The sequence below is a fragment of the Gasterosteus aculeatus genome, chromosome Y (genome assembly GCF_964276395.1).
Source record: "Gasterosteus aculeatus chromosome Y, fGasAcu3.hap1.1, whole genome shotgun sequence".
In the NCBI taxonomy this organism is placed as follows: Eukaryota; Metazoa; Chordata; class Actinopteri; order Perciformes; family Gasterosteidae; genus Gasterosteus; species Gasterosteus aculeatus.
In genome coordinates, this window is record NC_135709.1 from 12,070,283 (window position 1) to 12,094,537 (window position 24,255).

A 24,255-nucleotide genomic window follows, 5' to 3' on the forward strand; every position below is an offset into this window, starting at 1 on the left:
GTACAGTGGGGCCCCCATCATGTGTTGTGGTTGCGGGGCATAAGGTTGGGGATAGTAAGCCTGTGGAGGAGTGTACACGGCCTGTTGTGGCTGCTGGCAGGCTGGCGCACATGGGAAGGGAGGGGGGTCTGGATAAGGGTCATATTGAGGTGGCCCTTCCCCCTGAGATGGCGCTGTTGTTTGGGTCATCTGTTTGGCTTCACTCTTGCCCTGGTTCACCTTCTCTCTGCTTTACTCTAGCTGTGCTTTCGCCAATTGTAACTGAATATTGTTTAATTCACCCTTTTCCTTATCATATTTTTCTTTGCTCCGGTCCACATAGTGTTTAATCTGTGAGGACCAAGCATCAAAATTCATGTCAGACAACCCCACTATTCCTCTTAGTTGGGTCTTCATTGTCTCCGAGACAGATGACTCTATGGCGCCACGAAAAAGAAGCTCGGTTCTGTGATCATCCATGACACCTTCCCCTAACTTGTTGTCCCATAATTCTCCGACTCTCCTTAAATAACTATTTCCACCCTCACTGTCGTGTGGGGGAACATAAGTGAGTTCTGTGGTAGCCACCTTCACAGGATATTGGAGTCTGAGCTTTGGCCAGAGTACTGACACCCAATTTGCCAGAGGCTCCCCGTCAGGGAGGTCAGAGGTCCCGGCTTCCCCCTCTAACTTCTGGAGGTCAGCTAGTGAGTCACACGCCACAAAAATTTTTCTAAGATCCCCCAAACCGGGAACACTACCCGCACACTGAGCAAGGAACCCACGAATCCACGCTGCACCACCCTTCTCTATTTTAGGTAATGCGAGCTTCATCATGCTTAGGTCTGACAATGCGAGTGGCGCATATGTTGTTTTTTCACTTCCGTCTCCACAAATAGCCGTTAACAGTGGTAGTTGATGAGAGGCCGGAGCATCCTGTTTGACTTAGGTTTCAAATCATTACATTGATGCACATTCGCTCTGGCTGCATTCCCCTGATAATATCTGTTCCTATTACCTCTTAACCCCTGTCTCATGGCGCTCCATCGGAGTAGATGACTGTGGTTTTTGTGACTCTAGCGCTGCTCCATGCTCCTGAAATTCCTCGTCCCAATCATCTGCAGGGCCAGGCTCATCTTCCTCTGACTCAACCTGCCTCCCCCGCTCATCCTGTCCACACCGGGTGATTGATTGCCGCTCTGCCTGGGCTATGACTAACAAAGTTTCTTCTCCTGCAACTCTTCCTCCCCCTACATTAAATGAGGTCATAGGTCTGTGCTCGGGTTGCCGCTTCTTTACGACTGTCGAGTGACCCTGTGTTGTGTTAGGATTACTCCAATGACAGGCTCCGGCTGGGGCCTGTCCTCCAAATATTGTACCGTCTCTGAGAGAAAAGCAGAAACCTTCTCCACCCCATCATTCTCTTCATGTGGATATAAGGTTACCTGTAACAACCCTTTTTGAACTACCAAAACCTGAGATTCTCCTGGATTAGTAGCTTTCCCTTGCCTCAGTGGCATCTGATGTGGTTCATTTAACAACCGATTAGCCTTCGCATATGGGCCTGTCGAGTAGGGAGGAGGCGCACTAGATTTACAACCGGTCTCATGCACTTTCTCTTCTCCTGCTTTGGTTTGCGGCAACTGCATTGCCGTCTTACTCACGAATACCGCATTTATTTCTCCCAGAAATGTTCTACAGTCCACTAAGAACTCATCTGCCTTTTCTGCACTTTTCTTCTCTTTTCCACAAAATCTCCCCTTAACGGCAAGGAGCGCAAGCGCTTGGTCTTTTCCTCTTCTCGCCATCCTAAGATGGTCCTGCAGCTGCTCGCCTGTTGGTTGAGAATCTGTCTCCCTTCCAAACATTCCTCTTTCCTGCATCTGTGCAACCCACTTCACATATTTTTTTGTTACACATTTCCTATCTTTTTCTAGGGTTTTATCCATATGTCTCTTATAAGTCTTAAATAGGGCGAAACCCAGAGTGCCTTCTTTACACCTCTCCCATATCGTTATGGTTTCCTCCATTTTCATCACAGGTTATTTATTTATTCACACGTGGTTTTTGAACACAAGAGAAAGGACTCAATGCCCAATACTGTGAACCCAATCAAGAACCTTCTACTGTATTAGAGGAATACAGCGCTCGATTGTTGAGGCTTATAACACCAGTTCACTCGTATTGTTTTATTTCTCTCGTATTTATACCACCATCATTTAACTATGATTTTCCCTTTTACCCTTTAATACATATCCCCACAGATGTGTAATCCGGTCAAACACTTTTCACTGTCGGATTCTCAGTCCTTTTTCAAGTCCTGATACGCCCAGCTTCCAGGTTCGGTAAAACACCAGGAGTTACACCAACCACCCACACATTTCCCAGTATGAAAAACAACAAATCTTTCCCTGTGTCCTTATTTCTTTATCTAATATTCTAACCTGCCAGTCCAAGAATCACACGAGTAGGACTGCAGGACCAGAGGTTTCTACGTACCACACGGATTGCAACTTGGATTTCTACAGACTAAGATTAACATAAATCCCTGCTCTATTCTAAACTGCCAGCCCACTGCATGCAAACGTGGGACCCCAGTCACCAGAGGTATCTACGTACCACACGGATTGTAACTTGGATTTCTACAGACTAAGAGTCGACCTCAGGGAACTCAAGTGAGCCCCGTCATTCCTTTTTAAACTCTTCATATATTTACCTAAGTCCCTAAACCTAAACCTAAACCCCTACACTATTCTAAACTGCCAGTCCACTGCATGCAAACGTGGGACTGCAGTTACCAGAGGTATCTACGTACCACACGGATTGCAACTTGGATTTCTACAGACTAAGAGTCGACCTCAGGGAACTCAAGTGAGCCCCGTCATTCCTTTTTAAACTCTTCATGTATTTACCTAAGTCCCTAAACCTAAATCCCTACACTATTCTAAACTGCCAGTCCACTGCATGCAAACGTGGGACTGCAGTTACCAGAGGTATCTACGCACCACACGGATTGCAACTTGGATTTCTACCGACTAAGATTATATATATTTTTACCTAAATCCCTAAACCTATGGACACTTATTCACTTTCCCTAACGTTGAATTCAGTGTGAGTATGTGCTTATACTTTACATGTGATCAACAGGAAATTTTCAAATTTAGTTTTAAATTTAATGGTCTTATAACGACCTTATTCAGTCAATGGACAGAGACGAATTCTGCAGTTGACAACAAATCTTTTTAGAAGTATCCAATCACAGACATTTTATTCATTTAGAACAAAAGGTTGTCTGCTCACCTGATTCTGTTTGCGCGCCTGTTGTCAATGCTGAACCACGCCGCCGGTCCTTTCGGCTCGGTCCGGAAAACGGAGGTCCCCGTCTTTCTTTGTCCAGGTCAGCAAATCACGTTGGGGTCACCAAATTGTAAGAATACGTGTTCAAGATTTGGAGCCCGGTCGGGGTTATCAAAAATTCAGCCGAATGACTTCTCTCGTTCTGGAAAATTTATTTGTCAGATCACAGGTCAAGTATCAGCGCTGCGTTTGCAAAGGCAGGAGCCGTTCAGGCAGCACACAGGCCGGAAGAACAACTAACTAACATCAGCAAGAACATCATGTTTTATAACCCTTGAAAGACAGAGAAGGAAAGATTTCTATTGGCCCTAAACTGGCGTAGAGGAGGACCTTCCACCTCCCGCATCTAAGATCCGGTCACATCCAATGTCCAGACTCCTGACTTAACGTAAACATCGTAAACAGAGCGTGTATGTTGAATAGTGTTGGTGTGTCTCTAACCCCCCTTTGGCTGGTAAATCTTCTAGTTGACCCGCAGGCCTTACATTCCTCAGCCAGGACATAAACTGACTCCCCATCCTGTCAGACTCGTGTCTGCCTGCTTGGCAGATCCTGCTTACCCCTTACCTAACTCTTAAATCAAGACAAGACAGCAAACCCCCAACTAAGCCCATGAAAATAACTTTTGATTATCACTTCGCTGGCCTTGTAACTGGGGTTACTCTTCCTTAAAATAAGAATTGAATGTCTAAGCAAAGAGCAATGCTATCGATACTGCTAACTCAGCTAAATAGCATGGCCGTAGGGGATGGTTATCATGATCTTGTGTGTGTGTGTGCTTGTGTTGTTTAGCCTATGAGCCTCCAACTGCAGCCCAAACGCACAGAGAGCCAGCGTGGCAAGGTCGCTCCATCGGCACCACCAAACTACGACTGGTGGAGTTTTCATCTTTCCTGGAGACACAGAGAGACCAGGAGGCAGTGAGTATGACACACACAGAGCAGCAGTCCACAATAAGCACTCCTTATTGTCCCTTGAACACAGATGACGGATAACCCCACATCAGAGAACAACGTTAAATCCCTTTGTGTGCATTGCGGTATGAATAACCTTATTAAAGCTCTATCTCTGTCGCGGGCTCTGTCTATCTGTCATCCTGCCACACTCTGGTCGCTGTCATTTTTCCACCTTGGACTCACAGACAGCCGGCATTCATCTTGTAACAATTGTTTGGACAGTTACAAACCTCAAACTGCTCCATGTTGAGATTAAAATGGACTCTGCTGTCAAATGGTGCGTCATTTACAGTAATGTAATAATAGAGGCTTTGTAGTGAGATGTGTAATTTAGGTAAAACGGGAGACGATGGCTGAGACAATTGCAGCTGCAAGCAGGATAATTGTAAAAGGCGAAAATGAATTTAACTATTTCAGACAAGTATCTAATCATAGCACAAATCTATCTGTTTAAAAGAAAATCCAGTAAAAGTAACTAGTCGCTTGTTCTCTGATTCAGTAACACATTTGGTCCGTTTATATTCTTGCAATTTTGTCCATTGCTCACATCAATGTCGTGAACCATTTTCTTCCTCTGCGTTTGCAGGTGAGTGAACATTTTTGAACCATAAAACCATCAACAGAAATCTGAATTCAAGTAATGAAGATACAAAGAAAATAGTGGGATCGTAGCAACCTTTATACAATAAAATGCAATGATAATCGTTCCAAATATAGCTGATTGCAATTTCAGCTGGACACCAACCCACGTGTCCTGTTTCCTTAGCAGACAGACAAAAGGGGACAATAGGGTGATTCCTGTCAGTTTTCTAGGTGAACATGCTTATTTAGTCTGACATAGGTAACTTTAACTGTGTGCATTTCGGTAAGGCAGACTGTACTTTTTTAATCAAGGGACCTCAGAATTGATGAGTGCTTGTTAACAATAAAACAAATTGTGAGATGGCCAAATCCCATGAATTAAAGATGAGCTTTCCTTTAATCTTGCTTATCCGTCCGTCTTTCTTTTGCTGCTGTTGTACAGCTGCTTTCTATCCGTCTTCACTTTCTCGCCCTCCATCCTGGAGCCTAATTCAACGTTTCCCCCTCCACCTTCAGTACAACAAGCACCTGTTCGTAAACATCAGCCAGAGCAGCATGAGCTACAGCGACCCCATGCTGGAGTGTGTGGACATCAGGCAGATCTACGACAAGTTCCCAGAGAAGAAGGGTGGCCTCAAGGAGCTGTTCGGCAAGGGCCCACAGAACGCTTTCTACCTGATCAAGTTCTGGGTGAGCAGACAAACGCTGACCTGTTGCCTGCTGTCTTTTTTAAGAATCCCGAGTATCATCTGCACAGGGATGAAAATAAATTAGCACTCACACATATGCCAATTACTTTTCATTATTTGGTTTTAGAAATGTTTTCTTCATGTATCCTACTTTTCCTGTATTTTTACACCCAGTTGCCATGTTGTTGTCCCGACTTATAGCTGTGTTTGTGTCTGTGTGTGCGTGTGTGTTTGCTCTGTCCTTCCACCTGGGATATGTAGGTGGTGGGTTGATGAAAGCAAAGTCCCTTTGTTTGAACACCTGCTCACCTTCTGACTCACAGGTCGCTCTGTCTCCACCTGAGACAGTGTGTGTGTGTTTCACTTTTATGGTCTTTTTTCACAGCTGCAGTACACCAAAAGACTCAAACATTTAGCTATTTCTCTCTACCAGAGATGAGAGATACACTCACTCCTGATGAGCTCAAACTATCGGAGGGTCTCGAAAGAGCTGCAGACTAATTTTAGAGCAGGTCTCAAGTGGGCAAATTCTGATGAGGCACATTTTATTATGATCTTCCAAATTGGTCTGGGACATCCTCGAGACAACGCATACTAACGCGGGTGGATTTACTTTTCTAAATTTACAGTAATCTCTAAAATGTAATTTAAGTCGCTTTGGATAAAAACGTTAGCTAAATGACATGTAATGTAATGGTCACAGGTCACAGGTCCTCGAGAACAACAAAACAAAACTGTTCCCATGATTATCTATCACACATTATCATAATATGTATAAATATGTAAGCATTATGTGCCTTATTTTGAGCACATTTAGTTGTTCATTTTTAAGACTTTTAATAGCGACTGTGGTCGCTCTTGGATGTAGCCATTGTGACGGCTTTCTTTTTACATAACCTGAAACCTTGTTAAACGGCACAAAATGCTCCCTGGCTTTAGAAGTAACTGGGTTAACCCACCGCTGTGGGTGGTAATTTAGTTAGCCTGTCTCGCTAACAGTTGCGGCTCACGTTACATGCCTTACAAATATGCTGTTGTGTTTAGTGGGGGGGTGGGGGGGTGGGGGGTATTTGGAATGCATAAAAAAGTAGAAGAGGTAGCCTTTTAAAAGAGACAGCAGACACCCTTTACTAGCGCGCAGTGCGTGCTAACCGCTTTACCGCCGTACCTGGTTCTGGTTACCAAGCTGCGATTGGACGGTCACCGGAATCCTGTAGAGGACAGAGAGAGGACGGTGAAGTGAGTGCAGTAAACAATACATGTAGAAGAGGTGGGATGTGCTTGCAGAGGAGAGAGAGAGAGAGAGAGACCATGTTGAAAGCCTTCTCTCTGAATTTAATTAAAAAGCTCTCTGATCTTCCACAATGGAGAATGTTTCTGATAATCTTAATAGATCTCAGTTTGATGTCTGTGTGTGTTAATGAATGTACACGTACTTAGCACCCGGTGAGCGCTTGTGTGCGTTCAATTTCCCCGTCACACACACCTCTCCTTGGAGAACTCATTACAAACCGTCTTCCTCTTGTCTCCGCCTGTAAGCCAGGTTCACCGCTGCTCTAATTAAAAGAGAAGAATTATTGTTTTGTGTGGCATGCGGTATCCACTACTTTTTAAAAAGTATACAAGCCTTATCTGCAAAAGTCACATCGAACAAAGGCACTGGAGATTTGATTAGATATGTTTTGTTGTAAATACATACATTTTTCTCCAGTATCTGTCCTCAAAATAATTGTATTGATGATGCTCAAAGCAATAGAAATGAAGTCTGACCACCTGGGTTTAGTTGGCTTTTTTCAATTTTAAACTCATTTTTAATTAATAATTTATTTTGGTCTAAAAGAGGGGAGCAGGAGAAGATTCACAGACATGATAGTCAGACATTGCTAACTGGTGAACATACAGTTGGGATGGATTTCCCAGAATAGGTATCCCTGTTTTAATAAAACACTGACCTTTCTTTGAAAAGGTTCCATATCTCTTGTCCACTCACCTCCATTGGATTTTTTCGCAGAGGTGTAAATCTCAAAGGCCAATGTCTCCAAATCCTGGAAATAATATTCATCAAACAGACTCCATGCACATCTGATCTCGCTAACAGGCGGCATAGAGTATTTCTTTGTGATTTGGGCCAACAGACAGGGGAAAGTAAAGCAGTTGAAAACAGAACTAGTTCCTGCATATTACTACATGTCTGCTTTGTATGTATGATCCGCTCTGTCCTTGTGTCAAATGTGACTGCAGCACACAATAAGATGAAAAGTGATGACAACTCCAGTCAGTCTGGTCCAGATGCTCCACACACATACACACACACCTGTGTTGTTGCTCAGTGACCAGCAGAGGGCGCCGATAGTCAGGTGGCAGCAAGTGGACAGTTCTTGTGTAGACAGGTTGTACCGTCATTACTGCTGTGTAGGTAATGTTTGCATTTCTTTTTCTTACTATGCGGTTGCCAGGCCGACCTCAGTTACAACGTGCAGGATGACCCTGCGGCCTTCTACGGTGTCAGCAGCCAATACGAGAGCTCGGAGAACATGACCATCACCTGCTCCACCAAGGTCTGCTCCTTTGGCAAGCAGGTGGTCGAGAAGGTAGAGGTGAGGATGCTTGCACAAGTTGCACCCTGTTCACTGGTAGCAAACTCGGATTATAAAGATCTGCTATCCTGCACTGTATCACTGGAATCCATATACTATTTTAATATAGATATTTTAAATAAATGTATATATTTATGTATATTATTCTTTTTTGATAGAAGGAATAAACATGAAGGCAATTAATGAGAGCTTCAAGATGTGCTCACAGAAAGACAGTGGCTTTAGAAATGTATTCAATAAAAGTAAACACGGTGGTTGAACTAACAAATCAAGTCAAACCATGGCATCAACTTAAAAAAACAGTCTTAAAGGGCAAAATAAACTTTGGCATTCTTTCAAGAATTATATATTTGAAATTAGGTGCACTCAGCTGTAAAAATGTTCAACAATCATGCAAGTAATTTACTTTAGAAAAGACACCGCAGCCTGTACATCCCATAATGCCACAGTCCACAGACTTTTTGTTCCTATATTTACAAACATGATTTGTACAAAATCAAGCAGTGTATGTAGTAGTCATACTTTGTGAGCCTCAGAAGATACACACCACTGCTTTCCCTGGTAATCTGACCTTGCAGTTCCCCTCCAGTGGTCACTCATCATTTTTTATATTAGTATTGGTAACTTTGCTCTCTCTCTCTCTCTCTCTCTCTTTCTCTCTCTCTCTCTCAGACGGAGTACGCAAGGTTTGAAAACGGACGCTTCGTCTACAAAATCAGTCGCTCCCCAATGTGTGAATACATGATCAACTTCATCCACAAGCTCAAACACCTGCCGGAGAAGTACATGATGAACAGTGTGCTGGAGAACTTCACTATACTGCTGGTGAGGGCATCAGTCAATGTGAATTTGTTGTTGTTATACTCATTTCAGCCACAAGAGGCTGAATTCACCACTACCATGCGTTCCAATTGGACTCAAAGCAGAGTCGAGAGTCTCTAGACCAGACGCCCTAGTCCTTTTGTAGGCCCTATAGGGCCTTTTTTTGGTTCTTAAAGCAATTCTGAGGATCACCTTCCCTAATTAACAGGAGCCCCCCCCCCACAAAACTAAAAAAGTCAGCTGCTAGTATATTATGCCACTGTGAGCTCATTTGTCGTAATTTACAAACACGTCTTTGTAATTATGCGTTGTTTATTTGAACTGTCTGTTTTATCAATTTGAATTCGTCGGCACATTTAGATTTTGCATCAGATCAAGCTATTTGGTGGTACTTCCCCACACTATAATATTTAAATTCTCATGTGACTGACACATGACTCATGTGTTTTCTTTTTGAATAGAAATATATTGTAGTTGGTGCTAATCGGGGGTCTATTGCACAAAAGTAGAATAAGAAATCCAGGATAAGTGAAAGGGGGAGCTAAGTCAATTCATGTGTACGTAGCTGGGATAAGTGCGCGTTCACGGCTTTCTTAAATAGACCACAGTATCAATGGCAAAGACGCGTGCAGCATATTTTTCTGCAACTAATTATGGAAACTTATGAGGAGGTGAAGCATATTATATGCAAAAAAGGATAAACGGCAACTTAAACATAGAGAAAAAGCCTGGCAGACAACCGTGGACCGACTGAATGCGTAAGGATTTAAAAATATCTACTAACTAGGAAAGTTGTACACTCTGTTTTAATTGCTTTTAATATGCTTGTTTTATGTGTTCTGCTGTTAATATGCTAAATGCGTTGGTTTTACTGTACAGTGTCTTTGAGTAGCCTACCATGTAAAGCACTATATGAATAAAGTGTATTATTATTATTGAGCCTAAATATAGCCTTAAAAGTGAGCAGAGGGAATTAATGTTCCTCTGTAAATAGACCTGGGCTAATTTCAAACCCTTATTCACAATGCGAGAATATGTTTGGTTGCACAAAATCTATAAACTGTGTCTATTCTAAATATCTTTCTACGACTGGTTTCTACAACTAATGTTAAACCATGACTGGGTAAAAAAGATCCTGGCCACAAGTCAAGATAAAATATAAAAACATTTTGCAGGCTGGTAAGTTTACAAATGGTATGTAGAAATTACTTAAATATGTGAGCAAGCATTTCTCATCTCTCTATTTTTTTGTAATCTATGATTCATGTTATCTGCAATCTTGTGGAAATCCTCTTTGACACATTCTTCTTATGTGGCCAGGGAAGGTAATAAAGATGTGTGTCAAGGACTTAAGTGCCAAACGCACACTTCATTTACAGTTTCGGCATTTCCCACGGCAATAAAAACCTGCCGTTTGCAAAAAAGCGCAGTGCCATACAGACCAGTGGGATGGTGAGAGCATGGCTTTGCGCTGTGGGTCTGATCTGTCCCGAAACACCCACTCATGTCTGGAAGCACGTCTTAATATCAGTGCTTCTTCATCCAAAACGTTGTTCATAAATGGACATGCCATGGTGCAGGAAGAAACACAGGTGAATGGGGCTTTATATATCGCCCTCAACTGTTAAACCTGTTTATTTCGGATCAAAGCGGCCGCTGATTTAACACATGAGACTCCAGAATTAATCTTAGCCTGACTGCTAGCTACAAAGAATACATCTCCATGGTTACTTGGCTGGGTTTGATTCAACCTGCTTTTGTGCGGCCAAGTCAAAGCTAAATTCATCCAGGATAATTTGAATAATCTTGGCTTAATCCCTTATCCTGGGTTTGTGCAATAGCCCCCTGGTAGCATGTTGTGGCTGAAAACGACATGATCCTGACAATTTCTCCCTCACTGAGCTCTCGTGGCATCTGTAGTGTCACCAGACATTTTTCAACACCTAACTTATTTAATAATGTCTTTCCTCTGTGTGTGTCCAGGTGGTCAGCAACAGAGACACTCACGAGACGTTGCTTTGTATGGCGTGTGTGTTTGAGGTGTCCAACAATGAGCACGGAGCTCAGCACCACATCTATCGACTCGTCAAGGAATAACACACATCCACGTGTACACACACACATGGCCTTTTTGACATTGCAGGTAAAATGTCCAAAAACAGAATACTACTTAAGTGTCTTTGAGCCAAAAAATGGCTGCATTTTCACTGCTGCGCACAAAACACCACCACAACATTTGGGGGGGTTTCTATTTAACATCAGACATGATGAAGAATCTCAACTGGAGAATACCAATACGCATAAATCATGACGCCAGTCTAAATAGCAGATGCTCCTTAACTGTTAAAATCACAGGAAACACATCGGGATCAAACCATTTTTTTTTTTTTTACCACAAACCCTCCCACCCTGGAGACATCCTGTCCTGTATCCCACTATTTACTTTCTTTCCCACTTTTGTCCCAGTTAATTTGTACTTTGCTGTACTGTATTTGGTAATGTCAACCAAGGGACAAAAAAACTCTCAATTGTTGCCTGTGACAAGGTGTGTGTGTTATCTGCCGAGACACTGACGAACACTGAAAGTCAGACCCTGTGGACCAGAGATGGTCACACTGCTGCATATAGAACAACAAGAGTTTTGTACAGATAGTCACTCAGAATTGTGTTAGCTCCATAAATGCAGAAAATAAGAAAAGAGGTTTGTCCCCAAAGTAAAGGAATCAATTTTTTTTAAATGTTGTATGGTTTCTTTAAAAAAAAAGGAGAAAAAAAAACAATATCTTCAAAAATTTGGAAAATTTTAAGTTTATTGATAAAAGCATATGGACTATATTTTAATTACAGTAATATTATCTGAAATGTATGTTGGTTAAAAAGTATAAGTAAAATCAAACAATTCAGGTACCATTTTGTGCATAAATAAAGCGTGCAAGCGTGTAAAGCAGTGAGCTTTAAAAGCTGAGGCTTTTATTGTGAACAGCAGCAGTAGGGAATGCTGGGTTAGCATTAGCATTAACAAAATACAGCCACGATAGGACCTTAAAACATTTGGGCAATGAGATAAAGTTCCACCATTAACAACAAAAGCTATCATATCAAGTGGGAAAGGAAGAAGTATGATGCTTTGAATGGCTATTGTGGAAAAATGCACATTATTAAATGTACCCAAACAACAGCTTGATATCAGGAACTCTGAAGGATTATAACTAAATATTAAATCTATTGTGGTCAGTCCATTGGGAAGCACTGTGAATCTTTAAAACAACAATATTTGTGTCAAACTGTTAAAACAAACCTATGATTCTTCTGATCAGCTTACAATATTCTTGTAGTCTGAAATAGTATTACGTCCATATTTATATTGAGGTTTGTCCATGGCAATTGGTGGAAGACGTTCCCTTTAATTCAGGACTCATTTCTGTGGGATTATGTCAGGATGTGGTGCTGATGGGGGTGCTCATCCCGCTCAGCAGGACGAGGAGCCTTCGCTTGGGAACTGCAGCAGACATTCCTCATCAGTTTCGCCGGCGTGCTGATGACCCGGTGTTTGTGAATGCTTTATAGAAAGGTGAATTAGAATTAGGTGTCAAGATGCTGATTCTTCTTCAGTTCATGGCTGCATTTACATGTGTTTTCATTTTTGTTTCTACATGTATGCGTGACTGATTACTGTCTGCTCATTCACAAAATACAACCTAAACTTCACATGGCTGCAGAAAAAAACAGCATTCATTAACGAAGAAAAGTGATACTGGTTGACATGGTGTGTGATATTCTGAAACATTATCTTTATGGATATTAATGCAATGTGTTGTCCAAAATACCCTATTATTTAGTTTCTTGTTTAGGGCGGCCTTTACCATCTTGACAAACCTTAAATGAGCCATTGTCAGTCAGAACTGGCAGGTTGTTAAGTATTATCTCGTATCGATGACTCACGTCTGGCTGCTGTGCTGAAAAATGCTCTGAGACAACATCACCGTACTTTGACTGTTTGAAGAGTCCTGTGGGTGTCTCTCAGGGATATAGACACCTGTCCAACGAAAACACCTGTGGCAGGAAATCCCCTTTACAAAATTCCCTCGTCTTCAACTTCCCCAGATTATTCTCACACTGCAATGATCAGTTGTTTGTGGGCAGAGTACTCGACCTCCACGGCACCGAGCGAACAAGTGACGCTGACGTGATAACCCACCACAAAGCCTTGAAGGGCCGATGTTGCCATGATGACCCTCTGTCGGGACATTATCTATCACCTGCTTACCAAAGACAGTCATCACAAGACACAAAAGGAGAAATAGATTTATGACGAGGTAGAGTTAATCACAAGCTTCTGCCAAAAAAAGGGACTATCAACCTGCAAACATCCGTAGCTCATGGGCTGCTCAGTGAAACTGTCCAGACAAAGTAAAACCTACAAAGCAATGGAAACCTGGTTCTGGTTTTAAAGTCATTTTTTAAATTTCACCTTATGAAATATAGACAGCTTGTTGTCATGGTTGACAGGCTGAAAAAGCAGTACAAGAACGCCCCAGAAACCCCAAATGTGTGTTGAACCTAACAAAAGCTCCACTTTAAGGCTTTACTGTTAAATGTCCGCTCTTTAGATCAACTAGAGGAGTGCTCACACTGATTAGGTCACATTGAAACACAGCATGTACCGCCTGTTGCCTGAAGGTGATTCAAGAGGCTTCAAAGTTCTGATCTGAGTTTCTGAGTCATCGTGGTCCGTGTTGTGGATGTTGTCTCGTACGTGCAAGGTGGATATTTGTCTTCTTTTAGAATCACACGTGGCATAGAGGTTCTGTTTGTAATTCATTCCGAAATGGCCTTGAATCTTTTCGCTCTGGTGCGTTTGCAGCACATCTGTATCTACACTGAGGGTTTTTGATAAGGTGCTTTATATAAAGGTGACAATACCGTTTATTACAGATGTTGTGTATATCTTTGATATTCTAATGTTTATCCTATTTTGCGAAGAAGAGAGAACATTTAGGAAAATCTAAAAGCTAGTAATGGTTGTCCATTGGTACTGCACAGGGTCTGAACTTTGCTTTGTAACATTTTCCCCCTAATGGCTGAAAGTATGTTAGATATTTTCTAGCTTTGTAGAGACTTTGTACGTATATGCTATTCAGTTTAAATAAAAGGTCAGTTCCAAACTGTAACGTGGGTATTTTGTCTTAACTCGTTAGTTCACAATGACTACAATTTCCATACTCTCAACTCAGGTTTCTTGTCTTGGAATAAACTACCTTTTTATTTGAATTGTCTGTAACAAAGATTTAATTTTATATCACTTTATCTAGTTATCTTTGCATTGGCTTATTATTACTGTGGTGGTTTTGTGGGAATGTGAATCTTTAAGATCAATTTGAGGAGTGTCCATAGTTTGTAAAAAATGAATTGAATAATATGTCGAATAAAACTCAAAAGAGCCATATAAATACCATAAGTTTTTAGGTCAAATAAAGTTAAGAACAGCCCAAAAAAGTTTAAGAGGCATACTGTACTACGACATTTTTCAATGTTTTTCAAAATATTTAATATGTGTACATATAGTTTTTTTTACCATACTACAGTGTAAAGTTGTGAAAGATTTTTTTTGTAAGAAGGGCATTTGTGAAATTTGCCTAAGAAACTAATCAAAAAAGAAACGATTTTGCCCCCCCCCTGATCGGTGCTGTTAACTGTGTGTGTGTGTGTGTGTGTGTGTGTGTGTGTGTGTGTGTGTGTGTGTGTGTGTGTGTGTGTGTGAAAGTGATGCTTGAAGTTGCTTTGATGGAGCATCAAAGCAAGTGAAACCCTGAAAGATCAAAACCCAGATGTCGAGGATGACCTCACAGGGAAACAAATCACAAATAGGAAAGAAGACTCCTGTTATCTTGCATCCCAGACGCAGCCCCACAATCCTATTTATCCAGTGTGTTTGACGGTGAGCGCTGCCGTGTGCTCATGTCTGATACGTGCACGCACACACTAACGCACCCGCCAGATGGTTTTCCACGCAGTTCTTTTATCAACAAACCCGGCTTGATGCGTCACTCGGAGCACACAGACGGATTAATGGTGGCCGTTGGGGATAAAACACTCAGCCCACACCAGCCCAACACTTCATGCAGATAAATCATCGGCGACCGACCGTCTTCGGTCCTGAAATAGTTGAAAGGTCAAAGGGGGGCGGGAGGGGGTTGGACTACTGCAGGGTGTAATAGATTTTTTCTGCTCTGTGATCGGACGGGCTGCGCATCGTCATACCGAGGCGTCCAGGCCCCGTGGGGCTTATGAAGATGAAGCTGCACAACAATGCATGCTGCTGAGTAAGGGCTCCATGTGGGATTCATCGGCTGTGGCCTCAGTCCTACTCTGTGTGTGGGGAAACACCGGCAAATTCGTCTAAACATGTGGCCGGTTCTCTAAACGACACTACTGTATCCACCGTGCAACAATCCAACGTGGATTTAGTTTGGAAATTCACAATGCTTTTTTCATCCATGAAAATAAGAATTTATATGTGTAACAGAGTTGGAAATGTAGATTATCTTTTACAAGTTGGCCGGCTGTAGATTAAGGCAAAAAAGGCAAAATCAAGATTATTACATATATTGTATTTGTATAAATATAGCTCATATTACTGAAATTAAATAAAAGGTATATCAGGCTGTACAATAATGCAGAGACAAGATAGATGTGCTTCTTCTTGAAACCTTTTAGGAAACAAAGCTAGTATGTCAAATGACTTTTCTCGTATATTATGATCCGATGTCATTGCCATGTCTTTTACAATTTTATTGGAACTCATCTTCCCAGCAAATATTTAAAAATGTATAGCTATTCTGATAGAGTTTAACAGGCACAGTTCAACTCTGAAATCAAGAAAACCTTTTGGTGCGGTGCTAAAAGTTAAAAATCTTTATGAAAAAATACACTTGATAAACTTAACAGCGATGTCGCTTTCCAGAAGAGCTGGTTGTGAGAAGGTCAGGAAGTATAACTCCTAAAGCACTCAGCAGCTCTTACCTAAATAAAGTACAGTGAGGGGGTAAAATATGTATTTGTGCTGACTGATTGAAGCGTTTTACGCTGTGAGTGGGATCCTATTTGAATACACAACGAACTGACACTTTCATTAGAGTCATAATTATTTCGGCTGAGAGGCGTCGCTCTTCACAGCTATTCTGCTATTCAGATGCCGACTTGTTTGGTCCTGTTGCCTCAGTCTGATTAATAGTTAATGGAGACAATAATTAAGACTTTTTTGAGGCGTTCTAAATACTATACAAAAAAACACTCAATTACAGGTAGTGCTCTCAGAAATGTACTTTAAGTAAAAGTGTTACGTAAAGATGATTATTATTATGATTATTATCAATCATGAATCACCATTATCAATTGCCAGCATTTTACTGTTATTTCACGGGGATATTTATTTAGTGGGATGTGAAAGTGAATGAAAGCAGGGAAGCCCCGGGATGTGAACAGGGAAAGGAGAAAGGGAGAAGAAGAGAGAGAGGGAGAGCGGGGGGAGAGGGGGGCGGAGGCGTGTCCCAGCCCTTCAGCAACTCTCCCGTGTTTTCGTCCAGCACACAGCAGCCGGTCTCGACGCAAGGACGCTCCGCTCCGGAGCAGTGCTCAGGCTAGTGACGATCTGCCCCGGGGAGAGAGGGGATGCCCTGGCAGGCAGCACCAGTAACAGACCGCTGGGAGAACATGGGCGGATGTCATGTTTGGACGGAGCGCACTCACAGAGGGAACCAAGGCGTGGCGACGGGAGCGCGGAGGATGTGCGCGTTTCTCTCATAATCGTATGAAGCTGATTATGTTTTGAGTGAATTTGACTCGCGGAGTTTTGCCTCAATCAGAAACTCTTAGTCGTCGTTGAGTCGAACCGCAGATGGAGTCGGAGGAGGGAAAGATCTCCTTGTGGGTCTGCCGGGAGGAGAAGCTTGTCTCCGGGCTCACGAAGCGCACCACCTGCGCCGACGTGGTCAGAGTCCTGCTGGAGGACCAGAACTTGCAGCAGGGCGCCTCGGCGGCGATGCTGTCTGGCTCCCCCCAGTCCTACTGCGTGGTAGAGAAATGGAGGGGCTTCGAGAGGATTTTGCCCAACAAGACCAAAGTCCTCCGGCTGTGGGGCGCCTGGGGGGACGAGCAGGAGAAAGTGCGCTTCGTCCTGGTGAAAAACGAGGCTTCGCTGCCCAACAACGGGCCACGCAGCGCCGAGGCCCGGGTGGTCCAAAGCCGGGAGAGCGGCAGTCCGGGCGGCGGGCTGAAGGGCACCGCCAGGACCTGCTGGACCGCCGCGGCCACGGCCGCCAACCTGTCCCAGGAGAAACAGAGGCGCATTGTCAGAAAGGCCTTCAGGAAGTTGGATAAGATGAACAAAAAAAAAGAGCAGACTGTTTCTAAAGATAAGGGCTCCGCGGAGAAGATGAAGACGCTGGTTCACCTGGTGATCTCCCAGGACCACACCATCCGCCAGCAGCTCCAGAGGATCAAGGAGCTGGACCGGGAGATCGAGCAGTACGAGGCCAAAGTGCACTTCGACCGCATCAAGAGACACGGGGTGAACTATGTGCAGGACACATACATGGTGGAGTCTTTCTCCTCCTCTTCGGAGACTCCCGCTCCCTCGGACTGTAGGCGGCAGGACGCGCGGCCCACGGCGGAGGCGGTGGCGCAGTTCCAGGACTACGCGCGCCGCTGCGAGGATGTGGTGCGGCTGCAGGAGGAGCTGACGGAGCGCGAGGCGCTCGTGGAGTGCATCACCGGAGAGATCCAAGAGGAGCTCAACCGGCGATGGATGAAGAGGCGACGCGGCGAGAGGGAGGCGGACGCAGCGAAGGACGCCGGTGGAATCACGGAGGAGATGCGTGCGGCTGTGACTTCCGCCGCCCCAGCTGCGGCGCCAGCTGTGGAGAGCTTTTCCGAAGACGAGTTCACGCTGGAGGAGGAGAGGATCAAAACGCAGCTGGACACCAGTCTCTACATCGGCCTATGGCTGAAGACGGACATGGACGCCATCAGGGGTGACCTGGACCTGAGCATGGCCCTCTGGGAGACCAGAGAGAGTGAACTTCTGGACCTTCTGGCCAAAGTGGAGACAATGGAGATTGAGCACCCTGAAAGGCGAGGGCGGTGGAGAGCCGGGCCCTGCGGGTGCCGAGGCCAAGCTGGCGTCCGCGGATAAGAGCAGCGTCTGGGCAAACCAGGCCAGGAGTCTGTCCAAGGCCTGCAACACCAATGACGACGACTCGGACACGGGCTTGAGCTCCATGCACAGCCAGGACTCACGACAACCTGCCCGTGTGTGAGTCGCTGGTGTAGACACGTGCTTGTTTGCGTGCATGTTGGACCATTTATGCAGCCGAAAGGTCACAAACTCAGGGGCAGAGAGAGTCAGAGTTACACCAGGGAAATTGTTCCTCCCTCCTCACAATGCACCTCAGCATGGATACTATAGCAATAATTAATGTTTGTAGTTGCACAATAAGCTAGGTGGGGAGGGCATGCTTAGAGGTCTTATAGGCTGAGCTGCTCCGTCGCTGCCCTTTGCCCTCCGCAAGGACAGTACCACTTGTTAAGAGAAACAGCCCTAGAGGAGTGATCTGATATGTCACTTGGAATGTGAGGTCTGCAGTGTTGTCAAACAATAAACGACACCTTGCTTTTTGTTAGGATACAGTGTGACTTTCTGCTGAAGCTGCTGAAAGATAATAAAGCTGAGCGCTGTACTATGTGCACAGAGAGGTTCCCTTCATCAAGAACACCACCTGCATGCTTAAGTGCTCTTTTTGGTCAGCAACAAAAAACAGAGATTCTCTGCAGCCTCTTTACAATCAGATTCAGTGCCTGTCAGATACCAGAAGTACTGATCAAATTTTTGATCCGTTTCTGTGGATTGGAGCGGTAACACTGATCCGTATCCTGCTAGCTAAGCAGAGTACATGGCTTGATGTTGTCGTCATTATGAGTAGTGTCTGTCTTTAAAGCACTAAAAAGTCATATTTATTTAATATCTAGAGGTGAGTCATCTCCTACATGATTTGATACTACTTTTTTGATACCCTTTTGTTGTCGCAGCTCCTGTTTGGCGGATTCATAGGTCTTACTCAACCATAAACAGGGAGCACAAAAGGAAAGCTTCGCTAACAGTTCAATAACAGGAATTACTGCATCAGGTGGTGCGAGTGATTGTGTGAGAAAAATGCAGCCGGCCCATTCCATCTCTGTGGTTTGACAGTCTTACACTTCCAGTTAAATCCTTGTTCTTTAATAAGACATGTATTTAACAGTATATGGGGGAGCCAGGAATTCAAAAACCATAGTTAGCATTGAACGTAATGTGTTTTTCAGTGACCTGCGGTGAGTAAGAGGGCAGGCACTGAGTAAAGGGGGGGCAAAATGAAAATGTAATCTTCGTCAAAGTTGATAGACGTAAGAGGACTCAGACGCACCGTGGCTGCATCGCATCTCCTCTCGGCACATTGTCTCCCATGACTGTTAGTGTTGAAATATAGAGCAAAAAGACCCTTTTCTCATGACTTTATTTTGCATGACTGACGAGTTTATGTGTGAGCAGCTCCGTGCCTTCTCACCTCTGTTCAGGGACGGATTGTCCCCCTGCGGCTAAACATGTTTTCCTCTCTTTTTTTTTTCTACATTTCATGGGTGTTTTTTGGACCTAATGGTAACTTGTGTATCTAGTGACTGCAACGCACAACAATGAAAGCTGTGTGTGTGTGTGTGTGTGTGTGCGTGCGTGTGAGTTTGTATTGTGCTTATTATGTCGTCCTGTCATGCTCGCCATGCATAGTTTTTGTTTTTTTTCCACACTCTCCCCATCGCTCTTGCAGGATCTCCTGCATTAATTATGACAGGATGAAACAGAGACTTGGATGTACGGTAAAGTAAATCGCGTACAGTCCTCAGGTTACGTTTATTTCCTTCAGGTGGTGTCCTAAAGGGTCAGTTCACACACAAAAGAGAAAACACAAGCATTTTCTCTCCCGTCTAATCATAACGAATGTTGTTTTATCTCTCTTTATCTTTAGCTTTATCAATATCTGTCTCTGAGGTTTTTACATCCAGCCAAAATAATGGAGGTGAATGGAATCTAGTCAAATTACATTTTGATGCCATGTTAAGGTAAAATTAGATAATCCCGCAGAGGATTTAAAGCAGTGTGGTCAAAGTGCAAACAAGAGTAAAAAAGTAAGAAACAACATCAAAACAAATATTCTAAATATGCAAGGTAAAAAAAAACAAGAATACACAATAAGTGAAATTAAATATTACATTACATGTCATTTAGCTGACGCTTTTATCCAAAGCGACTTCCAATAAGTGCATTCAACCATAGGGTACAAACTGAGAAGAGCAACAAACAGGAAAGTGCAATTTCCTCAAATAAGCCAATTTACAATTTGCTATAGATAAGTGCAATTATAAGTACAATTTAAGTGCTACAATTTGTTAGTCTTTTAGTCCAGGTAGAGTCTGAAGAGTTGTGTCTTTAGTTCGCGGCGGAAGATGTGAAGGCTCTCTGCGGTCCTGGCATCATCAGAGAGCTCGTTCCACCATTTCAACAGCAAAGAGTCGTGTCGAGTGTTTTGCTCTCAGTGAGGGAGGGAAAAGCCGTTTTGCGCGGAGAGTGCGAGATATTATATATATAGAGGGTGACTATGGCACCGGATTGGTGTTTTGTGGGATACTATGCCGCCTTACAGCAGCAGGAAGGAATAATACACATGCACTTTTTTGTGCAATTATGGTTACGGACCTCCCTGCAATCAGATTTAGAGGGCAATTTATTTGACAAAAAAAAGGCCCAATAATGCCCAATAAGCAAAGTTAAAGATGAATTTAACTTTGTATTAATTTAATTGATTGCATTAATTGTGTTGCGAAAATCAGATCTTCACACAAGTCAAACCTTCTAGACTGGGAGTATTCCAGACATGTCGGCTTTCCTTGCTCTGCGAAACATCTCTCTGATGATTACACCATGCCCTGGTGTTCCCAAGGTACGTTTGACATGTACAGCATGATCCCAAGAGCCTGTGTCTACACAATAAACCCCACATCTACACTTACAAGGGGAGTGATTTTATGAGGACAGAGAAAAGGGCCACAACGCAAGTGTTTATCCGACAGAAGTATCGGTAATCACTCTGGATGTGTAAAATGGGAAATATACACACAGGAAGATATGCGGTCTTGTGAAAGATGTAGTAAGAACAACAAAAGTAGAACATTTACTGCGGGAAATTTGCAGGTGAAACATTTAAAATATACAAAATGAGGTTTAAGTTGATGTGGCCTTTGAAAAAACAGTAACTGAAAGAAGTTCAAAGGAAGATTGAGTCATCATTGAGGTTCAAGCTCACCAGGCGATGAAGTGGACATGAAGTGTGATGAATTGCAGTGGATGTTCTGAAAGAAACAAATGCCAGCTGTCTTGTATTAACTGAATGAAGTTGTCAGTTGAAGTTTCAGGTGAAGCGTGTAACCATTGAAAGTGGTTGAAATAAATTGTGTGAGATGCAGCTTAAGGCAAAAAAGTAAATCTCCGTGCGCATTCAATATTTAGAATGACTCACATAATAAAAGCGTTGAAGTGGCAGTTAGAACACAGGTACGGAAACACTTTGTAACATCAGAAACAGTTGAAATGCCGAACAACCGAATGCTAAAAGGAAGTGTGAGGAAAAGGTGCAGTATCCGTTGAGGTCAAAACACTAGAAGTAATTGAAGTGCCAGTTGAAGGCGACGTGCTGAAAGGAGCTGAAATTGGCCAAATGCAAGTGAAGTTTCAATTTAAGGCTAAGACATGAAGCCAGCAAGTCAATTGAAGTGTTTGGAGTAAATGTTGTTTCAACAGTGTGGAGGAAGTTGAGTTTTCAGTTTACGAGTCACTGAGAGCAAGGGAAAGATAAAACAAAAGCAGTGGAACTCTGAGTGAAGGGGTAACCTGATGGATGCTCAGATTATCCCTCTATAAATGTTACAAAAAAACCTACTAATCTGGTTGGACAACTGTCGGTCAAGAAATCTTTCAAGTGTAACTTCCAATAAACACAAATTTTTGTTCTGAAAGTTTTTGTTTATTCGTGGTTTGTTATGAGATACACCTATCGGTTGGTCCAGGTATTTTTTCAATCTGGAGTCATAGACACATAGACACTATAGACACTTGTGAGGTCCATGTAAACAATTATTGTCAGTTGCCAACCTGCCACCAGGTTTCACTGAGATAAAACATTGAACATTTCTTAAGAGGCCACAGAATGTTCTCTCAGCAAACAACTGCCAATCTCATGCAAAACAAACAAAAACACATTTTTATTAAAGGCTTAACTATTCTGACATAATTGGCCTACTTCGGTGGTTTGTGCACAGCAGTGTGAGGACATTCATTTAAAGAAAAAACAAAAAACTTTTTACGTAACTTGACATTTAGGCTGCGGGGGATACTTAACAGTGTGTGTGTGTGTGTGTGTGTGTGTGTGTGTGTAAGTGTGTGTGTGCAAGCAGGTTATTAGTGTGTGTGTTAACACTACAGCCTATACAACCAGACCCTTTATGTGTTAGAACATTTGGCTGGTTATAATTAGCCAACGTATGAACATGCATATACTATGTACAGAGAATGCGAGAGCTGTAATGTGTGTGTACTGATTTGCTTTGTGCCATAACGTGTGTAACCAGTATGATTGAGATACTAATGTTACAGTCCAAAAAAACGAGACGTTCAGGAATCAGCACGAGCAATGTACCATGAAGACAGAGATGACTGACACCCTTTAAACCGTTCAATTGTTTTTATTTATTTATTTTATTTCTATTGTTATGTTATTTGTTACAGCACTCAAAACTAAAGCAAATCAAACATGAATGCAATGAAATACGTAGATATGTAATCCAAGCAATCATGAATCAGGAAGTGCAAGTGGTGCAAAGATCTACACATGACGGTCGCTCATGTTCAAACATGGTGTTTGTTATGGACAATCCGACACTAAGGTTTAGGTTTAGATCAGGGTGGGTTCCTCTCAGTCACGCCTCTCCAGTTACTGTATCCCCATCGTCGCCCCCGTGTGCATTGAAGTCTTCCAGCGGGACTGTCTGACCACTACGGAGTAAAATAGAGTCCATCCCCTATCCAGGAGTACAGTTCCAGAGCCAGGTCTGTGCGTAGAGTTAAGCCCCACCAGATCTAGCTGATAGCACTGCACCTCCCGCAGGAGCTTCGTCTCCTTTCCCTCCAGAACCCACATGCCCACAGCCAGCATCTCCCGCCTAAGTCTGGCCTGTCTAGACGCCTGAGTGTCACTGCCACCCGTCATGTTCTGTTCTGATCTCAGAGGTTTTTCCCTTTGGCCCTCACTAATGTAGTTTTTCCCTGGCTTTGTGCTTGTTGCTTCTAAGAAACCTGTTTTGTTTGAGTTTGTCTGTTTGTTTAAAATAAAGTATTTTTTGTGCTTAATCAACGAGTCTGCGTTTGAGTACTTATCTCCGGCTGGACAGTACAAGTCATGCATCAAGGCTACTCAAAGCTCTTCTTCCTCGGCTTCCAATTGTATAGTCTCAGATAACACACACACACAGTACACACTGGTACTGCCTCACAAATCATTCTGAACACCATGTCTTTTGTGAGGAATTAGTAGAAATTTCAAACTCCTTTCAGCTTTCCCCATTTCTGTATCTTTAGCAATTTCTTTGAATTTCATTTCAGATTTTCTTATTTCTGTATTTTCAGAAATTAAAAAAATTAAGCTTTTAGCCTTTAGCTTTAATTGTTCCGCATCGCAACGCATTTTCTGCAGGAAGTGCATTTTGTAGTTCACTTTGTAATTATACTGGCTTCCGTTGGTTATAAATTATTTTTCATTTTAACTTAATTTAAATATTTTTATTTTGCCCAACCGCTCAGAGGCGAAGGAAAAAGAATTCAAGGCCATATGCTCTAAAGGGTTTTTAAGGAGAAACCAGAGCACCTGGAGAAACCCATAACCTAATTAATAGAACATTTTGAAGTCACTGAGGGAAATGTTCTATTTCTTACTGTACATATCTATTTATTCACTTATTACACTTTACATATGCACATACTCTGCACTTTTTGCTATTTTGCACTTCTGGTTGGATGCTAAACTGCATTTTGTTGCCTCAGTACTTAAGTACGTAAACGTTGTTCTATAATAAAGTCCAATCCTCTGCATTGTACAGGCTCATTGCAGTGTGTCTGATGCTTTTGTTCCTGCA

At 42.9% G+C, this 24,255-nt stretch overlaps 1 protein-coding gene and 1 pseudogene across 4 annotated transcripts in view; both read left to right on the forward strand.

Moving 5' to 3' along the window:
• LOC120812756 (transcriptional enhancer factor TEF-1-like) overlaps window positions 1–14,153 on the forward strand; it is a 46,431-nt gene extending 32,278 nt beyond the window's left edge. For 2 of the 3 annotated variants that reach the window (XM_040168942.2, XM_040168944.2), the window contains exons 8-12: window positions 4,129–4,256; window positions 5,391–5,564; window positions 8,020–8,160; window positions 8,833–8,985; window positions 10,966–12,927. In XM_040168942.2, coding sequence (XP_040024876.1) covers window positions 4,129–4,256; window positions 5,391–5,564; window positions 8,020–8,160; window positions 8,833–8,985; window positions 10,966–11,079 — 710 coding nt within the window. In that variant the 3' untranslated portion in view covers window positions 11,080–12,927. Of the gene's footprint in view, window positions 1–4,128; window positions 4,257–5,390; window positions 5,565–8,019; window positions 8,161–8,832; window positions 8,986–10,965 lie in introns of all 3 variants that reach the window. The other variant, XM_040168943.2, reaches the window with a different exon arrangement.
• Window positions 14,154–16,572: 2,419 nt separating this feature from the next.
• Window positions 16,573–18,722, forward strand: LOC120812904 (ras association domain-containing protein 10 pseudogene; annotated as a pseudogene). Its single transcript, XR_013455266.1, has one exon. The product of XR_013455266.1 is annotated as a ras association domain-containing protein 10 pseudogene (transcript).
• The last annotated feature ends 5,533 nt before the right edge of the window (window positions 18,723–24,255 follow it).